This window comes from Calonectris borealis, chromosome 26 (genome assembly GCF_964195595.1).
Source record: "Calonectris borealis chromosome 26, bCalBor7.hap1.2, whole genome shotgun sequence".
NCBI classification, from domain to species: Eukaryota; Metazoa; Chordata; class Aves; order Procellariiformes; family Procellariidae; genus Calonectris; species Calonectris borealis.
Window position 1 is genome coordinate 8,013,758 of NC_134337.1, and position 27,867 is coordinate 8,041,624.

The following is a 27,867-nucleotide window of genomic DNA, read 5'->3' on the forward strand; positions in this document are numbered from 1 at the left end:
CCAGATGCAGCTCCCGGGAGCGCCAGCCAGCCTGCGCAGAGGCTCCCGCCTCGCTGGCAGCTGTAGGAGCAGGCTCTGTGGCAGAGCCGGGGCAGCTGCTGGCAGCCTCGCCTTGGGTCCCTGCCCGGTTTTCTGTGGCAACGTGCGATGCGTTCGGCAGCGCTGCCTGATGCCTCGTGGCCTGGCTCCCCGCAAGGCAGCGTGTCGTGTCTGTAGGACCTACACTGAAACATCCACAAAGCAAAGCCGGGCTGTAAGCAAATGTCATTACTTCTGTTGTCTCCCTTCATAGCAAGAACTAAAGGGCTGCCCTTTCTCTGCATGTAGGCTCTTGACTTTTGTATTCATCAGCTCACGTGCCTGATAACCAGGGATTCCTCCAGTGCCTGTACCTGGCTGGGCAGGGGACAGCAGCGCTGTCTGCCACCTGCAGCCAGCTCCCCTCATGTTTATAAATTGCATTGGGATTTCCTAAGGGACCAGAGCTGAAGCATTCACAAGAGTGTCCGCAGCATTCCCCAACTCCCAGCTTTTTGCATACTCTTATGTATTTTCAAGCCACCACAATTGCAGAGGGATGGCCTCAATGATATGAGCCTGCCCCGCAAGCCTTGATTTTTCCAGGAGCACGAGTGTTGTGAAACCCCACCCCATCCTGTGATCATTTCGACAAGATGCTCAGGAAAAACCAGCTATTGCCTTCCCTGGTAAGTTCAGCTCTCCCTGGTTCATTATGTATATCTCAACCCTGGCACAGAGTCAGAGAACCAACAGCTATTGAAGATAAGATCATGAATAGTTAATGTCCTCAGTTACCCAAGCATATTTAAAAATTAACACTGAAGCCTGGTGCTGATGAGATTAAAAAACTGGGTCATCAAAGAGTGGAAAAAACAGAAAACAATTGCATCTACCCTCGGGCTTCGCTAATGACTGAGTTTTTGTGGAAGATCCCTTCCTTACTTTAATCCTTCAGTGGTTTAAAATACTGGATACTTCATTAAACCACCTTCCCTCCCGCCTGCCAGATTCTCCTCTCCTCTCCTCCCGCAGGAGTTTGTGGCCCCGTCAGATGCAGGCTCAGGAGCGATGGCGCTGGTCAGTGCCGCGAGCAGCTGCCCCACGCACGTCCCCACATGCAGCACGGGAGCCTGGGCACCATGGAGCAACGGAGCTGATGGGCCCGTCGGTGTGTCGGCTTCAGTGACCCAGCGTGGCTGTGGTGGCCCCAGCCACAGCCCTCTGAGCTGCCGCAGCCCTGGGGACACGCTCCCCCTCCGGAGCAGCCCCCTCCGTCCCTGGGTCCTTCCAGGCTCCCGCTTGGAAAGATCGCCTCCTCTCTTCATGGGGCGATGGCTTTGCCTTCTGCCAGGTTGAGCCCAGTGTTTCAAGCCCTTCAGAGTATGTGCTTAACAAGGGAATAAGCAAATAACTGAGATGGAAAGAGAAGACAATCCTTCGGTCTGCGGGAGCCCCGGCCTCAGCAGGACTTTGGCAGGGCAGGCTCCGGTCCCGAGGCAACCACAGCTCTCGCCTGCACTGGGAGCTCTCCTCGGGCTCTGGGCTGCTGATCCCCACACGTAGGAAGCTGGAAGAGACACAGGATCCTTTTTCAGAATGAAACTAGGCATTTGTAGGCAGACAAGCATAGGGACCAGATAAACTCTAAATCCTAATTTTTATGGCTTTTGCCCTGAAGTAGCTAACTGGGAAAACCAGCGGCAGGCAGCCAAGTTACCTCATCCTGGAAAGCAGCTGCCTGCAGCCAGACGTCGGCAGCATGGGAGCACCAGGTCCTGATGGCACACACCACGCACGGGTGTCTGCTGGGGCGGGTGGCACCGAGCATGCAAACACGCCATGACTGCTTGCCTGTGGATCCCCTCATCAGGTGAGGGAAGGTGGTGGTTCGCTCCCGTTGTGTGTCTGCCTGCATGTTGGAGATGAGGTTTCCAACACGCTTTAGGAGGGCCGGTGAGCTCGTACCCTCCAGGTTACGGATGCAGAGGGAGGAGGCGAACAGCCCCCACAGACCCAGCACGTGCCAGGCAGAGCCGGGACTGCTGCTGCGTTTCCCTTCCCGTGTCTGACCCGGCTGCTTCTGGGTCTGCTCGTTCTTGCTGCACTGAGGCGGTCGGGATGGGAAACAGGATGAAATGCAGCACGGCAGAGAATGGGGCAACCTCGGAGCCTGTCTTTTAACCAAGGGCCTTTTCTTCCTGCGCCCGGGAGGCAGGCCCGGATTGGGGTTCCTATTCGCAGGGAAATGGAGCACTATTAAGACTACTGTTTATCTCATTTTCTCCCAATGAGATGCTATCGATTTGCTCTGTGGAGGGACATACGCTGATTAAACTGTGAGCGTTTATTGACAGGCCCTGACGGCTGCTGCGCTCGGCCGCGTGCTGGGAGAGCCGCTGCTGCCGCGGGGTCTCTCCTGCTCTGCTGCCGCTTTCTGCTGGTAATGTTCCATATCAGGGTTTATCTTGCAAGCTGACAGCTGCTTCATCCTGCAGAGGGGAAGCGCACTGCAGCCTGTCCCCTGCGGAGCAGGGTGGGAGAGCCTTCCCACCCCCTCGGGACCAAGCCGTGACCCGGGGGGGATCCTGGCGCTGCGCCGGGCCAGGGGCTGCTCCTGCTCAGTGCACGTGAGCAGCGCTGCGGCCACCGAGCTGGCGCCATCCCCCCACCGCTCCCGCTGCCCGCATCTCCCCCACCCGGCCGCGCTGCTCGGGCAGCTCTGGGGAGGTCTCCCGGGTGTAAGCACAAGTCCAGGCGGCCGAGCGGCCGGGGGTGCGGTTCAGCAACCAGCAGCTTTTCGCTGCCGGCGGGGCCCCGCTCCGTGCCTGGGCTGGGGGCCCATGTGCGCTGGGTGGCAGCGGCACGAGGCAGAGCTTGGCCGAGGGAAGGGTTAAAGCTCCGTCCCCAGAGCCGTGCTGCACATCTCAGAGGGCACGGCTCTCCATTCCAGCTCATGTCTCTTGGCAAAGGCAGATTTTCTCTAAATGAGATCCTCTTGCGTATAACTTGCATGTAACACAGGGGATAACTGCTCTGCTCATCACTTTGAAGGTTCAGTTTCACATTAGGTTTAATGTCTCTTCTGAAGACTTATATATGTAATTCACCCCAGCATTTAGAAAAATCTCCCACATCCTTGCTCAGATTTATTGTTGATACCATTTTGCCTGACACTGGATGTTGCAGGCACATCTATCGAACGGTGGGCTGTGATTTGTGACTCGCCAAAGGGGATTTCAGGATGCAGAAATAAATGTGCCCTACTCGATTAATAGCTAATAGCCTGCTGAGAGCGTCCCTGGCAGCGTGCTTGGCTTAGGAAAGGACTGGCTGAACAGAGTGAGGAGCTGTTCTGCAGTGCAGGACAGATCCCTTTCTGAAAAATTTCAATTAACTTAAAACAAATGCACAGGAAAGGGCCAGCCATTAGCTGCTTTTGCTTCCTGAGACTCATCCCTGCTAATTAAGCAGTGTGTCAGTGCAAGTGACCTACAGATAACACAGCACCCAATTTGCATTTAAATTAAAAACCATATTTTTAAAATAAAGGTTTCATTAAACCCTGTTTGTTTGTCTTTCCAGGCATACACGCTATCAAACCCTTCACTGATTTTTATTGACTGGCTTTTGGACTGGCAGCAGCTCTAGGAATCCAGGTAGCATGGGCAGGCACAGGCCCTCCCTGCCCTCAGATGCTCCAACACGAACGGATCCGGAGCGGGAGAAGTGTTCGGCGGATCCTCTGCTGCCGTGCGACGTGATGAGCTCTGCTGACCAGAGCCCCGGTGTCCCTGTCTGGGCTGTTCATCCTCGGGAAGATGCTTCTGATGGTGAGCGGCTCTCGGTGCCCTTTTAAGTGGGACATCGCTTTTCTACCTGGTGTTTTTCCTCCCTACGTTGTCATTACCTGCAGGGAGCAGCATCAGCCGCAGAGGTCTGCGGTTCCCTTGCGGTGCTCAGGCTGGGGCTGTGCCAGTGATTTTACAGAGAGGTTTTCCCTCTGCTGCTCTCCAAACGCAGCACCCACCCGGCCAGTCTGGCTGCCCAAAGCCTTACCTTGCCTGCTGTTGCAATATTAACGAGCAGGTTGTGTAACGGGTGTCACAGCCCCGCAGTGACTTATGCTAAACCAAGTGCCCGCAGCTGGAGAAAGCAGGAGCATCCAGCCTGCAAGAGAAGAGCCTGTGTCTGTCCCGCAGAGCAGCGTCGTCTCTGCGGGGGCCTGGCTCCAGAGGGGACGGGTTTTTGCATGCTGGTTTGCACGGTGCATGCACCATCTCGCGGGCATCAGCGCAGCAGGGATGGGTGGAGGACCTCAGATGGACAGCGGGACGTGTTGTTCACGAAGCCTGCATGGCTTCGTGATGCCTTTCCTGGTGAGGAGGTGTTGGGTATTACGGGCTTCACACAGCATGCCCCCAGAGCCTCGCACCGAGCCGTCAGCCTGCAGCCCCCTGCGCACCGCAGGGCAGCACAGCCCGTCCCGCTGCCGGTCTGACCCTCATCCTGACCGCTGCAGGGCCACCTGGCCCGCGCTGACTCTCCTGAAGTCCTTAGCGAGGCTTAGGGATGCCCTGTCTGGAGGAGAGGGTCCTTGCGAGGGGATGGGGTGGAAGCATTTCTAGCACAGAAGCCAGTCGCTGGAAGTCCTTCACTTAGCGGAGGCCAATAGCGCATGGAAACACTGCGGCAGCGCTGCCTCTTCACGGGCAGGCCGTCACCCAGGGGCTCAGAGTCGTGTTTCTGTTTTTCTTGTATTAATGCGGTTCATAAAACGCAGCCCATATTCAAAGGGGATCTGGTCTTCACTGGACCCTCTCTTTCTCACCCTCATTTTTTAATCATAAGTATCAAGGCACAATAGACTCTTAATGAGACCTCGTCTGGCCCGAGCCACGCCGTGCTCTGTGCGGTTGATGCCCGTGCGCTGGCATTCCCATGGACAGCAGCAGTGCTGCTCGGCTTCTCTCTGCTGAGGAGCTGGGAGCTTTGGCCGTGCTGGGCAGGTTTCTCCTCAGCAGCGGCATTAAAGGGATTTGAAATTTTGTGAGCAAAATTGAATTACTGCGCATGGGCTCAAATCAAGCGTGGGGGACATGCGAGCGTCCATAAATCCAGTGACCTCGTTAAAGGGAAGATCGCCCTGGCAGCCTAACCTGGGCAGGTCTCATTGGCTTGAGCCGTGCAGCGCTGCGCTGTGGCGTTATTAGCGGTGATGCATCTGCTGCGGCCCGGGGGAAGAGGGGGCTCTGGAAACTGCCGGCCAGCCACCAGCAATCACTGCTGCATCCCACTCAGCTCTCGCAGCTGCGCCGAGGTCCAGGGGCCGCTGGCGCTGCCTGCTGAGACGTGTCCCCTCTTCCCCCGGCGTCGGCAGTGCCGCCTCCACGGGGCTGGCGGTTCCCGCTCTGCTGCAGGTGCCCCCGGGACCACTGCCCTGCGCCTGAATCCTTGCTGCGAGCTCCTGGGCCCCAGACCTCGGATTCTTGAGCTGGCACAACCTCATGGAGCCCGACTCCTCTGGATACCTTTCATTTCTCTGTCTTTCAGCGCCATCAGATGTCCTCTGGCTCATTTTCATAGAGACTGACACAAAAGCATCTGGCCCGTCTCCATCCGCCTCCGCAGCCAGCCTGGGTGACAGGTCCGTCCTCTGCAGCGGCTGCGGCACGCGAGGCCGTGGTGCGCAGCTCCTCCGTGTGTGGTGCAGACTGGTGGGCACACGGCACCACGTCCTGCTGCTTCCACGACGGACATGCAGCGGTACTCGCCTGCCCCATGCCTGGTGCGCGATGGTGCTTCTCCCTCCCCTGGGCTCCACAGCCATGGAGCCGGCGCGTTGCTGAGCTGGCTGTGGTGACACTGGGGTCTCTGCCAGGTTGGTGCCGCGGCAGGTCCTCTCGTCTCCGGTTCCTCCTGTCCTGGCCCAAAGCTGAGCTCCCGCGGTGGCTGGATCCCCCCTCAGACAGTGGTACCTGGCTGCCCGCTGCGGTCCTGCCCTCCCTTTCAGCTGCCCTTCGCTCCTCTGCTGGGGCCTGACAGCTCTGATTTCTTTCTTCTGGTTAGAGAACATGAGGTTTTTGACAGCTGCCTTTGCCATTATTCTTCCCTTAATGCTGTTGTTGTTTTGTGTTACTGTCAAATCGCATCTTATTAAAGTTCTTCCCATCCTGTCAGCGGCAGATGAGGAGCACGAAGGGCTGCGTAATCTCCTGGCTCTGTCTGGGGAAATTGCCTTTTATTATTGATAAGGCAGCGCTGCCTTTGGAGGATGCGACCGCTGCGTGCTGGAGCGGGAGGGCAGCACCCTTGGCCCTGCCGGTGCTGCGGTGCCGGCGGGTGCTCCCAGGGGGGTCAGCCTGCCCCTGGCCTGAGCAGGCGGGGAGAAGAGCCACGGATTGCTGGGGCAAGGCGGGCACCGAGGCCGGGATGCTCCTGGTGGGCACCTCTCCTGGGGAGCCGCCTGCCACGGGAAAGGGGCTGATCCTGCCCAGAGCATCCCGGCTGCTCCTCCTGCACCGCGGAGGGGAGCGGGACAGGCGGCTCCTGCCTCTGTGCTCACTCCCAGCGCAGATCGGTAGCGTGGCACCCACAGACGTGCGTCCACCTTGGCTCAAACAGGAGCCCTGAGAGGACCAGACACCAGGCAGGGAAAGTGTGCTGTCCTGGCTTCTTTGGGCTGGGGGCTGCTACGAGGACCAGCAGCGTCGCGCACGACAGTGGCCGTGCTCCTGCCCCACGCAATCCCGTTGGGCCCAGCGGGGTGTCTGGGGGAAAGAAATCTAGGTCGTTGCAAAAATTCTCTCTCTGAACATTAAATATTTATCGGTGTTTACAGCATGTTCCAGCTCCTGGCTGCAGAGGAGGGGCAGCGGTGCCAGGAGCAGCGCGGGTGCATGCGCACGTGTCCGTGAGCGAAGGTGCAGGTGTGACGGAGGCAGCAACGGGCCCCACAGTGATTTTTGAGCCAGACACGGCTGTCCCTGGCCTACGTGTCTGTGGCTCTGCCGCTGCGTTAGGAGGGTCCTGGCCCTGGTGAGGTTTGCCGCCGCCCAAAAGTAGCACTGGTTAATGCTGGTTAAGGGCCTGACGTGGTAACTGGTCCCGGGAGCTGGAGGCGGAGGAGCGGGGTGGGGGACGCTGGCCAGGAAGGGAACACACGGGGAGAGGACACTGGTCCTCCGAGAGCCGATATCCCATTTCCAGGGTGAATCTTGATCTGCTGATGAGCTCCAGTTACGCTTCGTTCTGTGAACAGTTGCACCTTTGCAAAGCGACTGACACTTCCCACGGCTTGCTAAAAATTCCTTGGCACTGGAGCAGATCCTCCGGCTTTGTTCAGCTGGAGGGAGCTGTTCCTACCCGCAAAGCGCTGTGCAAAAGGCTGGGTGCTTCTTGGCCGCCGCAGGGCTGGCCAGCCGGAGGAGGAGGGCAGACCCAGCTCCCGGGCATGGGAAGCGGCAGCTCGGCGAGCCGGGGGGGTCCGGGCATGGGGCAGGGGGTGCAGGGGGCGGGGGGTACCGCCGGGATGCAGGCTTGCAGGAAGCGCCTGTATCTTCCCCTGCACGTTTAATACCCTCCCTTGTCAGGTAATGGCATGGCGAATGCTCTTCCATTCCCTCGGCCTCTCTCCAAGGCAGCCATGCAGAGACCTCCTGCTGGCGGCGGGCACGGGGCCAGCACACCCGCAGCCCCCATGCTGCACCCCGGGACCCTCCGCGGGAGCCCCAGGGCCTGCTCCTGCCGCTCGCGGGCAGCAATGCTGCAGCTCGCATGCGTTGCAAGCCGCTCCCCTGCTTCGCGGGCGCCATGGAGCAGGACGGGCTGACGGTCCCTGGGGCTCATCATCCGGCTGCCCAAAAAGGATTTGGGTGTGCGATCCAGGCTCTTTGCTGGCGCTGAACTTGCCGTGAAGGTTGTTCCCTCGGCGTGGGCCTCCTTGCGCTTGGCTTGTCTGTTGAAATCAGAAGTCCAACGTGGTCCATGGCCTGGTGGCACAGCGAGCAGAGCCCCCCGGGGCTGGGAAGGGGCCGAGGCGTGCCAAGCCCTGGGAGGCTGCAGGGCCAGGGCCCTGCTGCCAGCGCCCTTTGGTGATGGATCGGGCAGGAATCTGCAGATTCAGCACGAGCCCAGGAAAATGCTCTACTGTGCTTGTTGGAAGCCACCATAGCAAGCACTACTTTTTTGCTGATAAATCTTGTTTTTAAATTAGCTTCATGTCAGACTAGTAAATAATGCATCTTATAAATGAAAAGAGCATTCAAACCCAGGCTGGAACAAACAGGCTGTGCTGCAGGTACAGCAAGTCCTGTGTAGCAGGGAGAACAAGTGGCAGCGGTACCCAGAAGCAGATTGCCTCCTGGACTGTTTTTCAAATTGCCTTTTTAAATCTTCAGTTCCCACAACAAATTCCATGAGATTTTCCCATAAGTGTAAATCCGGAAGTAGCTTTGATGGGAACATAAAGGTTTTATATGTATGAACTCAGCAGTAGGGAAAGCAGGAGGCTCTGGAGGTACCGGCTCTCGGGAGAGCCAGGTCTCTCCCTCCTTTCAGGAGCATCTGCAGCCACGTCAGATCCGTCCCGGTAGGTGCCTTGCTCCAGACCCTGGCAGGCGGCTCCCCTAGCCCCTTACCACCGAGATTCAAGTAGAACAGATTGTGAATTACTATTAAAAGTCCCAGGAGCTAGGTAGTACCGCGTGCTGTCTGCCTGCATGGAACAGATGGGTTGAAGCTCCTTGAGGTCTCAGATACAGGTAGTTTTGCACTGGATAAAACTCGCTGCAACCCCCAGCTTTTTCTTGGGAACACCCAGTCTGGAATGCGACATGCTGGGGAGGTCTGTCCTGAGCGCTGGAGCCCCGGCGGCGCTGGGTGCAGCCATGAACCTGCGGGATGGATGTGAAAGGAGTACGATAGATTCCTTGAATACTGCTAAATGCGTAGGGAATAGTTAAGGGCTAATTAAAAATCTGGACAGTTTCCAGGAATAAACAAAATGGGATAGTTAAGGTGCTTGTGAACTGTTGTTAAAAGACAAGTTCTTCACTTTGGGGGTTGAGGTGACGCAGCTGCAGCTGCACAGCATCCTCCCGCCCGGCTGCCCCTCCTTGTCCCAGAGCAGCGTGAGGGTGGTCGTGGCCAGGTCTGTATTAAAGGGCTGTGCGGGTGGGACACAGACCCTGCTGCGGTGCCTGGGGTCCTCCCTGGCTGGTGCAGGGGCTCGTGGCATGGCTGGAAATGGGGAGGAGGAGAAGCAGCGCTGAACCTCGCGGTGCCCATCCAGCCACCGCTCCTGGTTCGGTTTAAACTCCGAAGCCGATTTCCCACAAAGGTAATTTTCTGCTTCTCTGACTCAATTCTATTCGTCTTTTAGAGGGTAATTAGCATCACTTCAGTGTTCTTTTATGCCCAACTAATTGCACCTTGTTTCAGGAGTGAAAGTTAATGCCTCTCCATTTAGGTTAGTGCAGCAATTTATGATTAGAGATGAGGCCAGGCAGAAACGTGTACCAGGAGTACTGCTGCCTGCCTGCCTGGCTTGAGACTTGCTGCTTGCACCAGTGGAAAGACTTCCCATTTCACATTTGAGCTGCTCCTGGATTCTACAGCTGCGTAGTAACAAGCCCGCAGTGCTAAAGCCACATGCAGCAGCCTCTGTGCCTCGGGCAGCAGCCGGAGGAGCGCGGATCAGACCCCGGCCCTCAGCCGGGCTGAGGGAGCTGGCAGCCGTGCCGGCTCGCGCGCCGGTGTCTGCGGGCGGCAGCAGGGGAGCAGTGTCAAGGGCACGCTGCAGCGGCACGCGGTTTCAGAGTCAAACAGAAACAGCAGCCGTACGGGACACGGTGTCGGGGCTGTCGCCTGCTGCAGGGCCGGAGGGGCTCACTGGGACCTGCTTTGGTGCCGCCGGAGAAGCAGAAGGGTCTGGACGTCACTGCTGGGGAGGTGGGGGTCAGCACAGCGGGATCCTCCTCTGGGACAGGTCACTGTGCCAAGTCTCCTGCTATGGCAGCGTTTATCTAACGTATGGCTAATTGTTCTTTGCTTTTAGACAGTTTGACCGAACGAATGGTACCCGCGCCCCAGCCCCAGGCTGTCGCCCTGCTGCAGGTCTTGCTGTGACTCCCTTCCGAAGGAGGGCTGATCGGCCTCCTTTCCCTGCAATGGCAAGGGCGTTTTCTGCCGTTCCCAGCTGCTCGCCAGCGCTGAAGCTGCAGCCCGGCCAAACCCAACACCAAAGCCTTCAGGGGTCCGGAGCCCCCGGGAGCGTGCCCGGCTCTGGACGTGTGCTGGGCCGTCATCGGCAGGGCTTCAGCCTGCAGATGGTGCCTGGCAAATGCCAACCAGACCGCGTGTTTGGAGGCCTGGTTTAAGGGGCTGCTGATCAGGCATAAGTGACTTTGATAGCGTCAAGAACTAGAAAGTAAATACTTCCACTATAAATCCTGTCTGCTTTAAAGTAGGTTATATTTTCAAAGCGCTTTAGTTCTTAGGAATTTAATATTGCGATGTCAATTGTAAGACATGTAATTGGATGGGGAGAAGGTTGTTACTGGAACCTGAGATTAAAGGCAGGATTTGAAACGCTGTGCTGCGTGCGGGTGGGTGTTTTTGTTCACTGCAAATATAACTCTGGAGGTTTCGCAGGCAGCGTTTCTGTTTGAAGTCGGTTCTGCTGCTCCGCGAGGTTTGCTGCGCCTGGGCCGTGTCCTGCCACGGCCTGAACACGAGGTTCTCGCGGAGCCGAAGGTAGGAAGAGAATGCGTTTCCTCACGAAAGCAGCCGTGCAGCAAAGCACTTACATGAGGCTTCTCAAGCGCTGCCTCCCCCCCGGGACCCCGAAGGGGCAGCGAGGGGCAGGGACCTGCCGGCGCCTGCTGCCCCGGGTTTGCAGGGGGGTTCCTGTGCAGGGGGGTCCTGGGCTCCTCTCACGCTCTCGGGGCGCAGCTCTCCATGCGCCCAGGGGTGTCCCCTCTGGGTGCTGCGGGTGGGTCGGTGGAGGTCGGAGGGCGGACGGGAGGTGTGAGCAGGAGGCTTTCGGGGCTGGGGCTGGCTCTCCCGGCTGGCGCTCAGCCCTGCCAGCTGCCGGCTCGCCCTGCGACAGGACGTGAGCGTCTGAGACACGGCAAGAGGCCGAGACGGCTGCTGGCCCCAAGTCTGGGCACGGCTCCTGGAGCGACCCGCTTCTGCGGGAAGGAGCAGGGCAACCGGAGCAGGCAGAGACCGAACCTCCCTCCTGCTGAACAGGCACGGCAAAAGCCCGCCAGCACACCACAGGCCGCGTCCGCTCAGAGGCCAGGGTCTCGTCTGGCGTTCACGCTGGGGGCGATTCCCGCGGGGGCTGCGCCCAGGGGACGGCTCCGGCGGAGGAGGTCGCTCTCCCTGCCCCGCCGTGCCCGGGCTGCTCATCCGCAGGAGTGGTGTGTCCATGCGAGAGAGAAGCTCCAGACCTGCGCTTAATCCTCCCTGTGAGTGGGTTGCTTTAATCTCACCGAGCAGTTTATATTGAAGGTTATTAAAAGCGCTTTGCGCCCACTCTGGGAGAGACCCGGGCTGCTCCCAGGGAAGCCTCTGCCTCCCCACCGCCCTCCCGCTCCTGCCTGGGGATGGAGTTTCTGATGTCCCATGTTTTCCTGGTCTGTGCCTTTCCAAATCACGAGCTGCGCTAGTGTGAGCCAGCATCAGGTTTTTGAGGTGAGCAGAGACCGGCTGAACTCCAGCTCTCCCCGCCGGGGACCGGCCAGGCCAAGCTGGTGCTCCCTGGAGCCCCCGACCATGGAGCACAGCTGCGACCCCGCAGGGGTGGGGCAGCACCGATGGAGGTCCTGGAGCGCCGGGAATCGTGCGCCCGGTGCGGTGTTCCCACCCAAGGCTGCGCCGGGAGCGGCCCGATCCTGCAGCCCTGTAATCTCCTGATGCCCCTTCGCCCAGCCTAGCTGAGCCAAGAAGAAAACATGCTTGGTTTAATGACAAGACTTTGATATTTCAAGTCCTAACCTTTCTGTAAAACAGCAGCTACCAGACAGGTGAGCTGGTCAGCCGTGCCTAATGTAGATTGATAGCGGATCAGCTTTTCTATCTTAATTTGCTTATGACCTAGAGAATTAGCAGAGAGGATCTGTTATCCTGCCAGTGCACTAATGACGCCTGCAAGAGAAGGGCTCCCCAGGGAAGGAGTGGTATTTGCTAACCTTTCCCTGGCTCATTTTACATAATAGCACGCTCCTCCAAATGTCCTCAGCGTGACTGGCTATTCCCCTTCTCCTTCATCCTGCACGGTATTTTACTTTTTAAATTTCAAGAATATCGCACAGTAAGAAAAGGTGCTGAATTCCTCGTGTCACTCATCTTGCATCTGCCTTCGGAGGCTATTCTTAGATGCACCATCGGTTTAGGAATTCAAAGGGAGGCACTTTTCTTCTTCAAGGTCTCCAAAGATTTCCTGTATCCATATGTCCAGATAGAAAAGAAAAACAACCCGAAATCTGCCTGCCAGTCTGCTCTTACAATATACTGATTTTCTTCAAAATACATTGCAAGGCTGTGTGCAGAGGACAGAGACCCTTTTCAGGGGGCATTTCTGGAGGCAAGCAAAACAGATGAGCACCAGGCAGGACGCTTGCCATCAAATGAACAACACAACAGCGCAACATATCGCGGATATGCAGGAAGTCAGTGCTGGGGTCTCACAAAAATTGACTTCTGGCTTTATTTGTGAAAGGAACTTGAGAATTCCCTGTGGTATTTCAGAAACCTTGTTTTCAGTGTAATAAATAAAGCATATTTTGCAAGCTTACAATATTTCTTAGCCTAAGGTTTAGTCACCGCAAGTGCATTTCAGCCAAGTAAATTGCCTAAGAAGAAATGAACGTGAGGGCCATGGCTCCCGGTGCAGCAATGGCATCTCCTAAGTCAGAGCCTGGCACGAGCGGAGGTGTCAGGATGCTTCAGGATGTCAGTCACCTTCTCGGCACAGCAGGAAAGGAGCCCTGCAGCCGGAGCCGGCCACCGAGGCAGCCATACGCGGCCCCAGGGCAAAGCAGGGGACTGCGGGGGCTGCCCGGCCACTCCAGGGCGCTGCCAGGGCTCCCCCGTCCTCAGCCTCCCCGAGGAGCCCTGCGGGAGACGGGGAGCCACAGCCAGCGATCCCCTCTGCTAAGACCCGGCCCAGAGGGCTCCTCCTTGCTGTCACCGCACATCGCCAGGGCTGGTCCATCCTGAGCCGGGCACGATGGCCCAATGCACGGCTGATACCGGTGGCCGGAGACCCAGCAGCTGACCTGCTCCTGCTGCCAGCGGTGCAGCTAAAGAGCTTGAGGAAAAGTGCTGGGGAAGCTCTTTCCTAGGATGTGATGTTGATAAATGACCTGTAGGAACCTCTGAAAAGGTTTGTAATAGTCATCTTGAGGACAAAAATCCTTGGCTCCCCAGGCTGTGAGTGTTGTTGCTGCATTTGTCTTGACAGGGTGGGTTTTGGGTTTGGTTTTTTTTTTTGAATAATAGACTTAACCTTTTGCATGTTTGATTTCATGCACTGCTCAAATATCCTGCCAGGAAAAATGATGTCCCTGTTCAGCTGAGTGTAAACAGGTAGCGCTGAGGTTTTCTGCATTATGTTAAGTACCTTTGGTAATTCAAGAATAAACCTAAGCTGGGCCAGGACAGCAGGTTACACAGCAAGTGCTGGAAAAGAAGCGGAGTCTCATAATCTGCAGTTATGGGACCAGGAATCCAATCTGAAACTGTACCGTCTGTTTGGGCATGACTTCGTGTTCCCAGGCTATGCAGGTTAATGCACAGCTGGAGAGCAAAAACTGTCGTGCCTGCATAAATCTGAAAGTAAATAAAACCTGGTTCTGATCTATTTTTGGTTTATGCACTGCAGAAGCCGTGTCCACCCCATCCCAGGTTACGGCAGGCGCTGGCAGACCCCTCCAGCTGACGGGGGCCCCAGGGGAGGCTCCACCAGCCGCAGCCCGGGAGAGACGGGGTCGCTATCCCCCCGCTGTGCCCGCTGAGCCTCTGCCCCCGGCGCCGCGGCATTTATTCGTGTGGCTACGCACGAGCGCGAGAGTGAAGCCCGTGTCTCTGCACGTGCGTGGCTCGCTTGCTGCCCGTGCGCGGTTTCCCACACAGCGGCTGTCGGGAGTCTCCCACCCGCCGTGTCTTGGCATGGGAGCCCGGAGGACGGAGCAGCTGCACCGCTGAGGATGGCGATGCAGCGAGGAAGGCCTGCAGGCATCAGCCCTCAGCTCGGGCTTCCATTGCTGGGGCTTTTTTACCCGCCAATCAGCCAGGTATTATTCCCCAGTGAGTTCAACCGCGTGCCTCTGAGAGGGCTGTGTGGCATCCAGCAATAGGACAAAGTGGGTGATTACTTTTTGTGCTCTCAGAGATAAGAGCGAGCCTGTGAGAGGCATACAGCCTCACTTAGAAGGGATGAAGCCATTCACAGGCTGAAGTTAAAAGAGTGTGAAGAAAGATAAGGAGCTCAAATGAGAATAAAATGAAGGTAGCAGATGCAGCGTAGACAAGTAATCAACGGAAATTCATTAGTTTGTCAGGCACAGGCCATGGGAGTGGAGTCAGGAGCCCAAACGGTTGAATGCAATCACTAGTACTAAACCAGAGCAAATGGAAATTAATCCTCCTTCTCCGCGTGTCTTTGCAGAAGAGGGAACTACTGCCCATCCACTGTGAAACAGAGACCTGCATCGGTCCGCTGCTCGGAAATGGCCCTGTCCAACGTCCCGGCGCCCACGGCCCAAACTCGGTGTCCCTGCGAGGAGGCGTGTGCCGCGGGAGGCGGCGGGTCAGAGCCTGTCGCCGCAGGGAGCCCTCGGCCCTGTCAGACCCGCTGGAAGAGCGGGCACAGCAAACAGGACTGGTCCAGGGCAAACCCTCCTCCAGGGATGCAGCACTCGTGTCAGTGCTCCGGCCAGGTAGGACAAAATGATGAGAAATTGATTCACTAATTACGCTGCAGCACTGACCTGGCCAGGCGGGGCGAAGCCTGTCTTGCTCAGGGCAAGTGGGAGCTGGCTCTGCCACAGACGTTTGCCTGGAGGAGGCGGAGGGGCTGGCAGTGAGGGACGGGCAGGCTGCAGAAACACAGGAGCTGCAGCCTGTGCCAGGGAGGAGCAGGGAGAGCACTGGCTGATGGAGATACCCCAGTGCTGCGGTGCCCGGCGGATCGCACCGGCACGCGCTCGCGGTCCCCTCCCTCCAAAGCAGCTGCTCTCCGCTCACCGCAGCAAAGCCCCCACATTTTGCACCCATGGGGAGGGTGCTGTATAAACTGAACTGAGTTTGTCCAAGCTGCCGCCATCGCTTCACGCGACAGGCACGTGCGTGCACATTCCCCAGCCAGCCAGCCTCCCTGCAAACCCATCGGTCTCCTCGCCTTCAACAGGAATCAATGAGTTAATTACCCTGACAACACAGTAGAAGTGCTAGCAGGTGCAGCTATCACCATTATAAGCTGCCATTTAAGTGTGTTTTTATTTCTACAGATTCTTGCCATTAAAAGCCCATAATTAAGATAATTAGAACAAAGACATTTGCCTTGTAATCAGCATATATTTCAACAAGATATTTTAATTTACAGGCAAAAGTTATTAACTTATTATTTAAATAATGTTATATATATTGACAGTATGCTAGTGGTGCCAGGGAAGCGATTATAGATCCAACTCATTTAGGGTATTTATGATATTAATTTCTTTTTTAATCCCTTTCAATTTGATGAACACACAGCAAACCTCCCAGAAATAACAGAGTAGATTTCAGATAGTCCCGGGTCCCCAGGTAAGCCAGGACTGAGCTGTGGGGAGCTGAGCCGTGCCATGGCAAAGTGTGCATTTGTGGTGGCTGGGATCGCCCTTGCAGGGGCGTGGGAAGGCTCTTTATAGAGGAACAGCTCAGTCAAGGCACTGCAGTGATATCCTACAGCACGAGCTTGGGTAGCCTCAAATCTCTCCAAAACGCTAGGGAGAGAAATTCTGGCTCTGGGAATTGATTTTTCACTTTACCCGTGTCAGAGGCTGTTCAAAATAGCTGCTGTCAGCATCCGAGAGTTAATGCATGCTGGCGCGCGGGCGATGGGGCAGGAGGTGGGAAGGGGCTGGCTGCCCGTCCTGCCCTCGTCTTCCCCGGCTGAAGGAGCCGGAGCGTCTCGCAGCATTTCCCACCCCGCTCTCCATCCCCAGCACCCGGGGCTGGCCCGGCAGGCAGCTGCCCTCACCCTGCCTCCAGCCTCGTGCTTGCAAAGCCGTCCTGCCCACGCGTGCCTCCGTCCCGCTGGACGGGGCCGTGCAAAACAGGCGGCATCGCCTGGCAGGCTTTGCCACACTCCTCCTCTAGACGCAGAAACCACCTTTTTCCCCCAGCAGTGTCTTTGGGAAGGTTTTTTGCAGTGACGTTGTCCCCATGAAGGTTGGTGTCACCCCAGCAGCCGGTGCACAGAGCCACCTGCGTGGGAGGTGCCTGCGGCTGGGCTCCTGCCGGGGAAGGGGAGGGATGGTGTCACAACGTCCCCGTGCCGGCTGCTGGGCACCGAGTGTCCGCTCCTGTTTACCTGACAGTGATATATAACACAAAGCACCTACCCTCAAGGGCTCTCTGCAGCTAGCAGCCCTTCATTTCCCAGGTTTAAAAATAGTTACAGGCATTATAAACAACCTTGCACGGAACATGACTTAAAACTTGTTTTTCATCCTATCTGTCTTCCTTGTGGGAATGAACGCTCTTATCTCCTCCTTTCTGCGCTTGGTTCACTGCTCTGTGCAGGAGAGGAACACGAACAATATGGCACATCCAGCACCCAGCCTTGCATAAAGGAAATGATCCATTTATTTATTTCTGCTTCTACGAAGCTCCAAGTTCTTCAGGGGCCCCAAGATGAAGCAGCAGCTCAGCAGCCACCAGAGAATCGCTTGGAGCCTGTTACCTACCAGGCAGTAGCTTTCGAAAAAATCTGCTTACACAGGACAGGCTTTGGCTCTTTCTCAAGAGCTCCTTCCAAATCCAAGGTCTGTCTGGCAGGCTGCACGTTAATAAACACTTGCACATTAGCAGTTGTGAAGTTTTTATCCTCTGCTAAAAAGGTATGAATTATGCAGCAGGGAAGTACATGAGTTAGTGGTGTATAAATCGTTCAGCGGCACCAGCACCGGCTCGCCCGCAGGTATGCCGTGCAGAGCTGTAATGAACCCTGGGGTGCTCCTGCCTCTGACAGCCCGACTCCGGCTGCCTGCAAGTCGGCGCACGGGCTCCTGCTCTGGTTTGGTGCCTCCCAGTTCCCAGGCGCTGGCCTGTGAAGTCTGTGGGCATGTCTGGCTCTGCTCTCCCTTGGGAAGGGCACGGCTGCCCCGCGGCTCCGCCGGTTCGGAACGCAGGTGCCTACCCTTGCCGTGCCACCCGGCCTCGCTGCGCCTGCTCGCAGGGTTTTCCCCAACGAGAGGTAAATGGTGAAATCCAGAGTCGCACAATTTTGCTGTAATAAGGCATTTTCTGTAATGCTTCAGATGCCTTCATTTCATCACTGCACATGAAAGCTCTCCAGTGATGGCTTTAAGCCTGGAAATAGGTTTTGTGTTTGAGGACTTGCCTGTGCACCGCACGCTGGTGCGTTCCCGCAGGCGCTCACCCACATGCTACAGCTATCAGCAGCACTGCTGCCCAACCTTGTTTCTTAAATCAGCTACTATTTAGGCTTTGTTTAAAGCTCTCCGCAATAACCTGAATGTTGCAGTGTAAAAGCTTCTTATTTATTATTTGGCAGACAGTTGCAAAGTCCAGTTGCAAATGAGATGTGGGAAGATTGGGCTCTTTGCAAAAGCCTTCCTCCTGAACAGATGAGACAGGAGCAGGGAGAGAGGACTCCTGTGCCCCAAGGCACTGCCGCGGGGCCTGAGGGATGACAATTAACCAAATTAACGTCAGTAGCATGCAGGACTGTGCCACATCTCCCAAGTCCTGTTACACAGCTCACACCCACACTACTCTCCTGCTTTATGCACCCAGTAAATCCTGAAAGATTTGCTTTCTTTTTTTTTCTTCTCTCTTTTCACATACAGGCCCTAAACAGCCATCTGCCTGGCTGTTGCTTTGTAAGAGATTTTTACTTGCATGATGTATATTTTTGAATTTTCCACTCATTATTAGAAGAAATCTTCCCATGGAGTAAGTCACGAGTGGAAGAGATGGTGAGGAAACTGCTTCTACAGAACAGCCCTGGCCACTGTCTCCAGGCTCCTGTGAGCTGAAGGAAAGTTACAGATGAGCAAGAGGCAAACAGTTTTACATAGTTATTTTTTCTTCTAGAGCCACTATGATCTATGAGCTGTAACAGGCAGATCTTTCCAAAGCAGCTATAATAACTCACAAATATTTATGGTGCTTAATCATGAGGGAGCGATGGTGCAGAAGCAATAATACCCGATGCAGTTTTGATGCACTGGGCTTGTGTCCCTGGTGCAGCCAGGACGGGTCTGTTACTTGTCCTGCACGGGGGACCCTCCTGCTTTCCTGCTCCTTGTTCTTGTCCTTCCCACAGCTGCCGAGCATGTGTGGGAGCGGTTGGAGTAAGACCACGCATGTGAGAGCAAGACCAAGCGTGGGCCAGGCAGGAGGAACATCATGGGGGACACTGGCGGGTCCCCAAATCGCTGCCCAAAGAAGGGCAGGGAGTGGAGCTACCCCTGAGGAGGGCTCCTGAGCACTGCTGAGACCCTGCTGACGGGCCAGGCTGTTCACCCCCAGTCTCCAACCGCGGTGATACGACTAAGGCGCCAGCTTTGTTGCATCCCAACGGGTTCTGCAGCTTTCATCTTGCTTCTCCTCTGGTCCTGGCGAAACACTGCCTTCAGCAGCGAGGGAGGCCCAGCGCACGGGCAGGGTGTCTGCAGCGCCTGGGTAAGGGGCAACAGGGGTGTCGGTGCATCCGGGGGCGGGGGGGTCCCTCACAAGGGCTTCTCAGAATCTGACGTCTGCACCCAGGTGCTCTCACAGCCCTGGTCCCTGCAGCTCCCATGCTGCTACGGAGCATTGACTGTGCATCAGTTATGCAGAGCAGCAGGGCTACACAGGTCCTCCTCCCGTATAAGAAAATTAGCCTTGAATCTGTACTGTCAGCTGAGGCTGAAATGTCTTTGTCAAAATGGCAATTGAGCAGCAGTGGTTTGGAAGTGATGAGGATGTTCGGTAACCAGTCCTTTCTGGTTACCAAACGAGTATTCAGTTAGGAAAGCACTTTAAGGATTTTCACGATGTCACCAATGTGCACATCGTACCCTTTTCCTCTGCTGGTCTCCATAAATACGGCGTGGGCCAGTGTGTAAGAGCAGTTAGCTGAACAGCAAGTTCCTCTTCTTCTACGTCCTCTTACCTGGATTCATTCCCGGGAGCTCGTGTCAGTGCCAGCAGCACTGCCTCACACTTTATGTGCTTTCCACACGTGTTACTGTACGTAGCTTTCGAGAGTCATGCCTTCAGCAGTAAAGAGCCTTGTCTATTTTGGGGTGTCTGAAGCCATCTCTCAGGGAGAGGCTCTGTCCCCGTCAGCCGGGCTGCCAGGTGACGGACAAGATGCTCTGCTCATCTCGTCTCACTCAGGCTTGTCTCCCACAAAACCAGCCACCGCTGCCTGGCTGGCTGTTGTTTCCCGTTAGCCTGCCGTCTCCCAGCCAGGAGGCTGTGCTCTGGGAAAAACACCACTGCTGTGTTTTCCTGTGCAAGCCAATCCTCTGAACCTGATTCATGGCACCAGGCAGCATTTGACGTGAACCTGCAGTTAATTACACGTTCTTGCTAAAAATAATTGAGTAGCCTAAGTTCTGATCGCTGTAATTGCATCCTAATGAATTTATGTGTCAACTTGTTATGTGCAACTTCGGTGTGTTCTGTAAATACCAAATTAAGTTCATCATTCAGTCTCCAGGCACCCGAAGCACCAGTACTCCGCAGCTGACTTCACAAGCCGAGAAGGATGCAGAGCAGTCGCCGGCTGTCCCCGCTCCTCGGCAGCGCTCCAGCCCCAGGCCGGGCACAGCTGCCTCGCCGAAAACACCCAGAGCAGCAGTGCAAACCTGCGGGAAGTATAAACAGCACAATAAACTGCCCGTTACGGGCGGCTGCGCCGAGACGGCTCAGGCTCCTCGCTGTGGGCTCGTCCTTGTCCCCAGTGCTGAGCCGAGAGGAGGGCTCAGTGCCAGACCTCGCCAGGGACAGATTTGGGCTCTGCTGGGCAAACAGCGGGACGTGGGCTCCAGTCACAGCCCGGTGCTGCTAACACAGCAGCCCCGGCTGCTAACAGGGCTGCTAGCAAAATGCTGCTGGTGCTCCACGGGCACGTGGAAGGGGTTCCCTGGACAGCCAGAGAACAAGCTACAAAACCAGAAATTAACCCAGAGAACAGAAATGTGTAATCCTGTTGACTTCAGTGAGACTTACAAGCAAATAGTGCCATTCATTATTAACTGTTATGATGAACAAGACCAGAATCCCTACCTGTGCGTCATGAAGGAAAGAGAATCTTCAGCAAAAGTTACCGAAAGGATGCCATGCTCCCACAATGGCTCTTTACGGAACATAGCTTATTGTCATTGTTTTTCATGTTTGCTACCAAAATACCAGCTACAGCTCCCCTACAAAGCTGTGCATGTTCGTTAACCTCATTAAATCCTAAAGGATTAGTCAGCTGTTCCTCAACCATAGAACTGTTAGGAAACATCTAAAGCTCAAAGTTATGTGGCTTGGAAAATGATTTTCTAATACGCCAACTTCAAAGGAATTTTGAAATCCTGCAGCGTAAGAGAGACAGACTAACGTTAATCCACTGGCGTGCTGCTTAATGGCCTGTTTAATTTTTGTCTTGATAGGTCTTTATAAGCAGCTGAGCATGAAGGCTGCCTTGTGATAAGCAGGGGTTCAGCTTCACCTCCAGGCGCCGCATCCCCCTCGTACCGCCCCGGTCATCGCACATGGATGTCCTCTTCCCCATGGATGACAGCGTGTGCGGGTACCGGGGGCCGTGCTGCTGTGGCCTCTCCCCACCCTGTGGCTTGCAGGCACGGACACAGACCCACCTGGGGAGGTGGGTGATGGGAGCACGGGGAGCCTGTGCCTGGCCAGGCTGGTCGCTGTCGCCGCTGCAGAGATGCTGGCTCGCGGTCGGAGCTGGCGCGTGTCCCACTCGTCCCAGCAACGTCCATGTACTGCCAGTGCCGGTGAGTGCCCGGGGTCTGTGGGAAGCTGTGCCGGGACAGGCAACCTGCACCGCCCAAGCCCACCCCGATCCCCCACGCCGGGGCCGCTCCTCCTGCTGCCCGTGCAGCGTATGGAATCGGGAACCCATCATCGCGCAAGCTGTGTGGGGACCGCCCTAACTCAAATAAGTAACACTATTAACTGTGAAGTAATGAAGAAATGAAACACACTGCATTTTGAGAGCACAAAGCACCGAAACCCACAAATTAATTAAGCTTCACAGTCCTCCTGTGAGATGCAAAGGTAATTGCTATGTTCACGGTGCATGTAGGAAAAGAGAGAAAGGGATTTGTTGTGGCGGTAGGGCCTCTGTGATGCAATAGCAGAAGCGCAAGTGGCATTTCAGCCCCGAGAAGCCCCTCGGGCCTCACCTACGTCTCCTGGGGCTGACAGGGAGCTGGAGGAGCGGGGCATGCTGTGCTGAGCCGGGACAGGTATCCCTGGCTCTGGCCCCATCCCGCCGCCTCTCCCCGCCGAGCCCGCGTTGGCCACGCTCTGCCGGGGCACGTGGACACGGCACAACGAATCCCGGGTTGTCTGCTCCTAAGTGTTGGAGGATGTCAGTGTAAGGGAGAGCGCCAGCAGTGGCAGGCAGTGAGCCAGTCTGAATTATGTATTTGCTGGTGTGTTATCAGCTGAGAAATCTGTTAGTAATAAAAATACATGAGAAGAAGCAAGAGGTCATGAATGTTTAATTGGATGAGGGCATCCTCTAGGATACCCACATCTCTGCCACTTAGGCTGGCCCCGTGTGGGTGGAGAGGAGCGCTCCTCTCCGGTATGCAGCCCTTGCAGCATTTCCGAGGCACAGCTCTGCAGCCTTGCAGCGCCTGCACCGCCTCGCCAGTGCACTCCTTGTCTTTGCACCTTTGGTGAGTCTCTGAGGTGCTCCTGTGCACCCTCGCTACATCTTATTTCATTCACCTAAAAATGAAAGGCACCATATCATACTCTGGAGACCAGCGAAAGACCCTGGCAGTTGGACTCGATGATCTTAAAGGTCTTTTACAACCTAAATGGTTCTAAATGATTCTACAATTCCCAACCCTTACGTTGATAACAGATAGTGCCCAAGCCCGCAGGGGCTATCTACCAACAGGTCACTCTCTTTTTTCCTTTCTTGCTTAGTGAAGCTGGTTTTGAGGACTGACACTGAAAAATGGAGAACGGTGTACTCCATCACACTGTCCTTCATAGTGAGGTCGAGCCAAACTGTGGAAGCTGAGAATTGATATCTGTAAAACAGATCCATCAGCAAAGAGAGAAGAGTCCCTGCTTTCTGAGAGGGAAATTAATTTTGACATCTTAATTATAAGTCAGAGGAAAGGTTGGTGCTGGAATGGTGAGGCTTTGAAGATTATTATATTGTCATTATTCATTAATGACTACAAAAGAAACCAGCTCTAAATGATAATGGTAAAGTATAATGGCAAACCTATGAAGCTTCTATTATATCCCATTTACTCCAAATGAGTCCTTTGCTATTAACTTGATAACAAAACCCAGAAGTAGTAATCAAGTTTTGGTCTACAGTGACATGTATTGCTGTATAAACACTGCCAGGAAAAAAAGAATCTAGAAAATCTGTCTCACTGTGTTTAGAGTAATAATTTTAAAACTGAATTAAAATAGAACAGGACTTCCAGAATTATGGATGTCATAACATAGTGGTGGTATTTTTGTCTGGCCAATATGACTGGGCATAGGAAGGAAGGGAGAAAAAAAATAACTTAGAGAAAGGTGTCTCGCCAGTGCTCTTCGAGGAACAGTGACATTTGTAAATGGCCTCTGATTCTGAGACTGCCTCTTAAACGCGCTGAAAACCATGGGGAAATAGAGAAACACGATCTAGGAACTGAATGCGATGCAGTGGAAAGATGACAATTTATTTCTCAGTTAGTAGATGCTCAGCCATTGCACCTCAGCAAGATTGCCATGGTAGCCAGGGAAAATAAGGAGACCTTTATTTCTTGAGCGCGGGGGCGTCTGGGCGAGCTGCAGCAGCAGTCGCTTCCAGCCCCGCTCTGAGGGGCAGGAGGCGGCTGGGGACAGGGTCCCTGGGCGCTGCCGGCAGCACCCGCTCGGGAGCTGGATCCCCCAGAGCGGCAGCGAGCCGCGAGCCGCTGTCCCCTCACGGAGGGTTTCGCGGGGGCGAGCACTCCTGCTCGAGCTGTGCTGGCCATCCGGCGTGGCAGCCTGGGAAGGGCTTTGCTGGTGAAGTCCTTGGAGTCCCTTTTCCACCGCCTCATGCTCCTGCCATTTGCTGAGGAGCTAAACAGAGGAGCCAGAAATCTCCCTACAGATCTCCTCTGAACCCTAGGTATATTTTTTGCCAAGTTCTTCGTCTATAGTAGCAATACCTGGATGACCCCTCCCTTGCGGTGAAGTCTGTTCTGTCAGAGTGCATTATTCGATTTCTTGTACTAAAATGTAAATTAACTTAAACTCACTGTAAGCAGCTTATTTGAGCTGTAATTACTGCTGGGGCTGTAAAAAAAGCTTCCTTTAAAACTTTTATCAAAGTTATTTTGTGTTATTATTGCTTTCTGTGATGTGTCTGGATTTTCCAAACAGCAAATAATTCTGCACCTATCTTGGTTCCTCTGATAATATTTTTTATGACAGATCTACTGAGACTCTAACTACATTATTAACCTTTAAAAAAGGAAGAATAGGGATAGTCTTTTCTAAATAAGTCTCTAAAAACCCTTGCATGCCACTGCTGCTCTTAAATACTAATCATGGAAAGACAAGAAATGTATTAATCATATAGCTTTGTACAGAGTAATGTAACCAGATATGAATTATCGTGTTGCTAGGAATAACGAACGCAGCCATCCTTCTTCAGCTGGGCAAGGTTTATTTGCTCAAATGAGGCTTTCTGAAATGTTAGTGCAGTTGGAAGAGATCCTCGAAGTGACAAAGCCAGATACGTGTACAATAGCAGCAAAACAAAAGGCCGGTTGTGTTAGTCTGAAATCGCACTGCAGACACGGGGAAGCGACCCCCGGGGAAGGCTGACGCGCACGCTGCAGCTCGCAGACGCAGGCGACCAGTTCTCCTTCCAAACACATGAGGGGCAGGAGGAACAGCAGTCGTGTTTTTCTGGTCCCAACACTCCATCGCTCCTCCTTTGTCCTATTTTCTAGAAATAAAGAAAATTGTCAGTGTGTTGTTGGCAGCTCAAACCCCCTCTCCTCCCTGGTGGCTCCTCTTTCAATAGGATCGGTGTAACTGGAGAGGGCAGGACAGCATCTCACCCTTCCACCACTGGTTCAACTCCACCTTCGTTGCTGTGATAGAAATAGTTTGCCTCTGAAAGACAAAAGCAGACGGTAGTTCGGCCTGCAAATAACTGTAGGACTCTCAGGGTTCTGGAAGGCAATGACTTACAGGAGTGGGCATCTGCTCTCAAGAAACTGGATTTTCTTTCTGCGTTCTCCAGGGAAGTTTGACTGTGTTCGGACACAGCGTGCTTGTAGTGCTGCTCCATGAGCTTGGTCTGCTCCCCCTTGTTTCCCCAGCTGCTCACGCAGCTGATACCCAGTTAGGAGAAAGTGACTGGTGAAAAGGAGCAGGAATCAGAGAGGAGCTGGGGATTACATTTATCAGGCAGAGACTGGGGTAGGCTTTTGGACCATGTCACCTATCCCAAATCCCTGTGAACAGGGCTATAAAACTTGACAAGGCTGCTACAGATATTTCAGATCCTATTAAAGATGTAAAACCACTGACAGAGCTGAACCGCTTACAGATGCTAACTCAGCTGCTGGTGAAGTAGGTTGACACCAGGCAGAGGGTTCAAGCAAGGGATTTTAGTGGGTGATGGTCAGAAACAGACTCAAATGGAGAGAAATGGCTGAACACGGTAAAACATCATCGAACCAATAGCTTCTGCTGTTTCTGATAAATGGTCTAAATAATGTACCAGAAGTAGTAGTTCAAACTGTAGTTGAATTTTATTTGGTTTAGGTAAGCTCTTAAGAGGAAATATTTGCAACAGGTAATTCTGTTCCTATGAATGATTATGGATTCACAGACAAAAAGTCCTCCGTCCAGTACACAAGTAGACAAACAAACAAGCCTAGCTTGAAAGAGCAAGAAACCAATCCTTCTTCTCAATTCCTAAATTGTCTGGTTCAAGTCAAAAGGTTCAAGTCCTGAGCTGGCAGTAACCTAAACAATAGAGCATATGGAAGTGCTGTAAGGAGTAAAGATTCGCCTCAATAAACCCAGCATGCAGCAGACTTCAGAAGTGTTCAGATCTGAGGGCACACACTGCAAACCGCGTGGTCTTTGCCAGTAAGTCTCGTAAGCAGGGGAGAGTTGGCCTGTGACACCCACTAGCCGGGGCTGCATCCTATTGTCAGCACAGCGACTGCCAGTTAACAAATTCAGTAGCAGCGATCCATCCTCTGCACTGACGCACGGGAAGGAGGACTTCTGCTGTAGCAGAGTAAGGGCCTACGATAAAAGCCTTGTGGCTACTTGTGAAATGGTCCCAGTGCCTCAGCACAGCAAAGGGGGTCATCTCCCCTCAGTGATGCAGAAGGGAGAGCACCAAATGATGGGACCAGCAGAGATCAGGTCAGTTCTCACTAAGAACTGGGATGTGCATTCATTTCCCGAATGTGCCCTGATTGCAAATACCCAGATGACCTTTATGAGCAGCCTGCCACTACGGGCCCCTGCAAAGGCTCCCTCGGCCCTGCTGCACATGTGTCCTTACTGCCCAAACCCCTCACTCCTGCTTGCCTCCCTGAGCCATGTCAGAGCATCCCACCGGTTTTCTCCAGCCTTGATTTTTCTGCAAAGCACTAAGCTCTAGATCTAGATTTAAATGCTCCATCACTACTTTTAGGCTCTAAATCCAATATGTAGACTTCAAACCCATGCTTAGCTGTGATTCTGTATGACTGCGTGACTCTCTCAGTTCACTGTTTGACTGGGCCTTTATCCCTGCTTTGCATTCATCAGCATCTGCAGTGCCTGATCACACTGCACTGCAGACGTTTCGTGTGCGTCCCAGAGCGAGCGGCTGAGGGGTATTTGCATAGGCTGCTGCTTTATTCACTTTGACAAGTCCTCTTAGTTAATCTCAGTTAACTCTTATACAGAAAGCTACAGCAGCAACTAACAGCACTTGCAGCAGGCTTACGTGGAGCAATCTCTGTAGCTACTTTTTCTTTTATTCTGGAAGTTTTGACTCTTGAGGGTGAGCTGCACAGGGAACAGCAAAGTAGATGAAAAGTGCTTGAGAGCATATGACTGTGTGGTCCGTATATATCTGCATTACAACTGCTGATGGAAATTATTTCCCCTCTTTCAGCAGTGCCTTGTTTGTTGTTCTCTCCCCCCATTTTGTTTTTTTTTGCCAGCTTGAGGATAACTAAACACTGCTGTCATTGTGCAAAGCAAGTACAACTCAGGTCAGGAGCAGACTCATCAGTTGTCCAAGCTTTTAACCTGTTGGCAGATGCTTGCATCAAGCAAGCAAACCATTTGGTGTCTTTTTTTTTTAATGTTATCCATTGCAGGCATCTGCCTATACACAGTCTCCTTCCATGGCGTTCACTAGTTTAAAGGAATTTGTGGTGTTTCGGGTATGAAATATTGTTGAATGTGCAGCTGGGAAGTAGAGGCATACAGAGGATCTGACATGAATTAATTTACTGTAAAATCTCAGTCAAAACGTAGTAAATTCCCAGACCAACGTTCCTGTTTGAAAATTTTACATTATTATTTATGAGACATTGAACGCCTATCGTATGTAATGATCACTAGATAATATCTCCATTGCTCAAGGGTGTTTTTTTATTTGTGGAAGGGGGGCAGAGAGAGGAGAGAAGGACATAATGCTGTGTGAATGCTATTCTTGCGGGTATTGCCTCTCGTTTGCATGCTGTGGTGATGCGTGTATTAAATACAGGCAGATTTATGGAGCAGCTTTGTATCAGTGAAGCATTCATTGATACTGATCTACAGCCTGCTGGGGCTGATACATTTTCCGTTCCCAGGTGAGGAGTCCAGACACCAGGGCTTAGTCAGCCCAGGTTGACACAGATCTCTATTAAGACTTGGGTTTATTCTCTAAGCTTTTTTGGAGCTTGACAAAATTCCCTGGTATATCTGCTTGTGTGGCAGCTTTTCCTCCTGTAGAAGTTAATTTATGACATGTTTAAAAGTTTGCCTTCAGATAACTGCGTTTTAGGGTCACACAATTTTCAAATAGACAGTCTTGGATATGTTCGTCCACAGAAGAGCAAGTGCCTGGCTTTGAACCACTCTTATCCAACCGTGATTTGTTTATGCTTCCTTAGAGGCACGTAACTTCCTGAATAATTTGTTACCCTGTGTTTGAGATGAGTGCTTCTGTTAGGGAGGAATGCTGTGCCTACTCCTTCTCCCTGGCAACTATTTTTGTTTTCAGTTAATGCAGTGCAGTCAACCATCACCGCTGGTTCTCCCAAAAGCTTTAACAGCATTGTGGTTAGGTAGCATTGTGGTTAGGTAGCATTGTTGTGAGACAGTCGGAGCGCCTGTGTGCCCAGTCACTGGGAGGATAGAAATAACACG

The 27,867-nt window shown here is 53.8% G+C and overlaps 2 protein-coding genes across 4 annotated transcripts in view; both read left to right on the top strand.

The window, feature by feature from the left end:
• LRIG2 (leucine rich repeats and immunoglobulin like domains 2) overlaps positions 1-14,916 on the top strand; it is a 49,176-nt gene extending 34,260 nt beyond the window's left edge. The window contains exons 19-22 of one of the 3 annotated variants that reach the window (XR_012677354.1): positions 625-707; positions 1,054-1,891; positions 3,604-3,851; positions 14,696-14,916. The gene's annotated coding sequence lies outside the window, so the exon portion shown is untranslated. Of the gene's footprint in view, positions 1-624; positions 708-1,053; positions 1,892-3,603; positions 3,852-5,571; positions 6,215-14,695 lie in introns of those variants that run through there. The other 2 variants (XR_012677353.1, XR_012677355.1) reach the window with 2 other exon arrangements.
• LOC142093108 (uncharacterized) lies at positions 8,853-27,795 on the top strand. The gene is made up of 5 exons (XM_075173981.1): positions 8,853-8,966; positions 10,672-10,773; positions 14,696-14,966; positions 18,734-18,939; positions 19,957-27,795. Exons 1-5 carry the CDS (start codon positions 8,853-8,855, stop codon positions 20,692-20,694), a joined length of 1,431 nt encoding a protein of 476 aa, XP_075030082.1. The 3' UTR covers positions 20,695-27,795.
• The last annotated feature ends 72 nt before the right edge of the window (positions 27,796-27,867 follow it).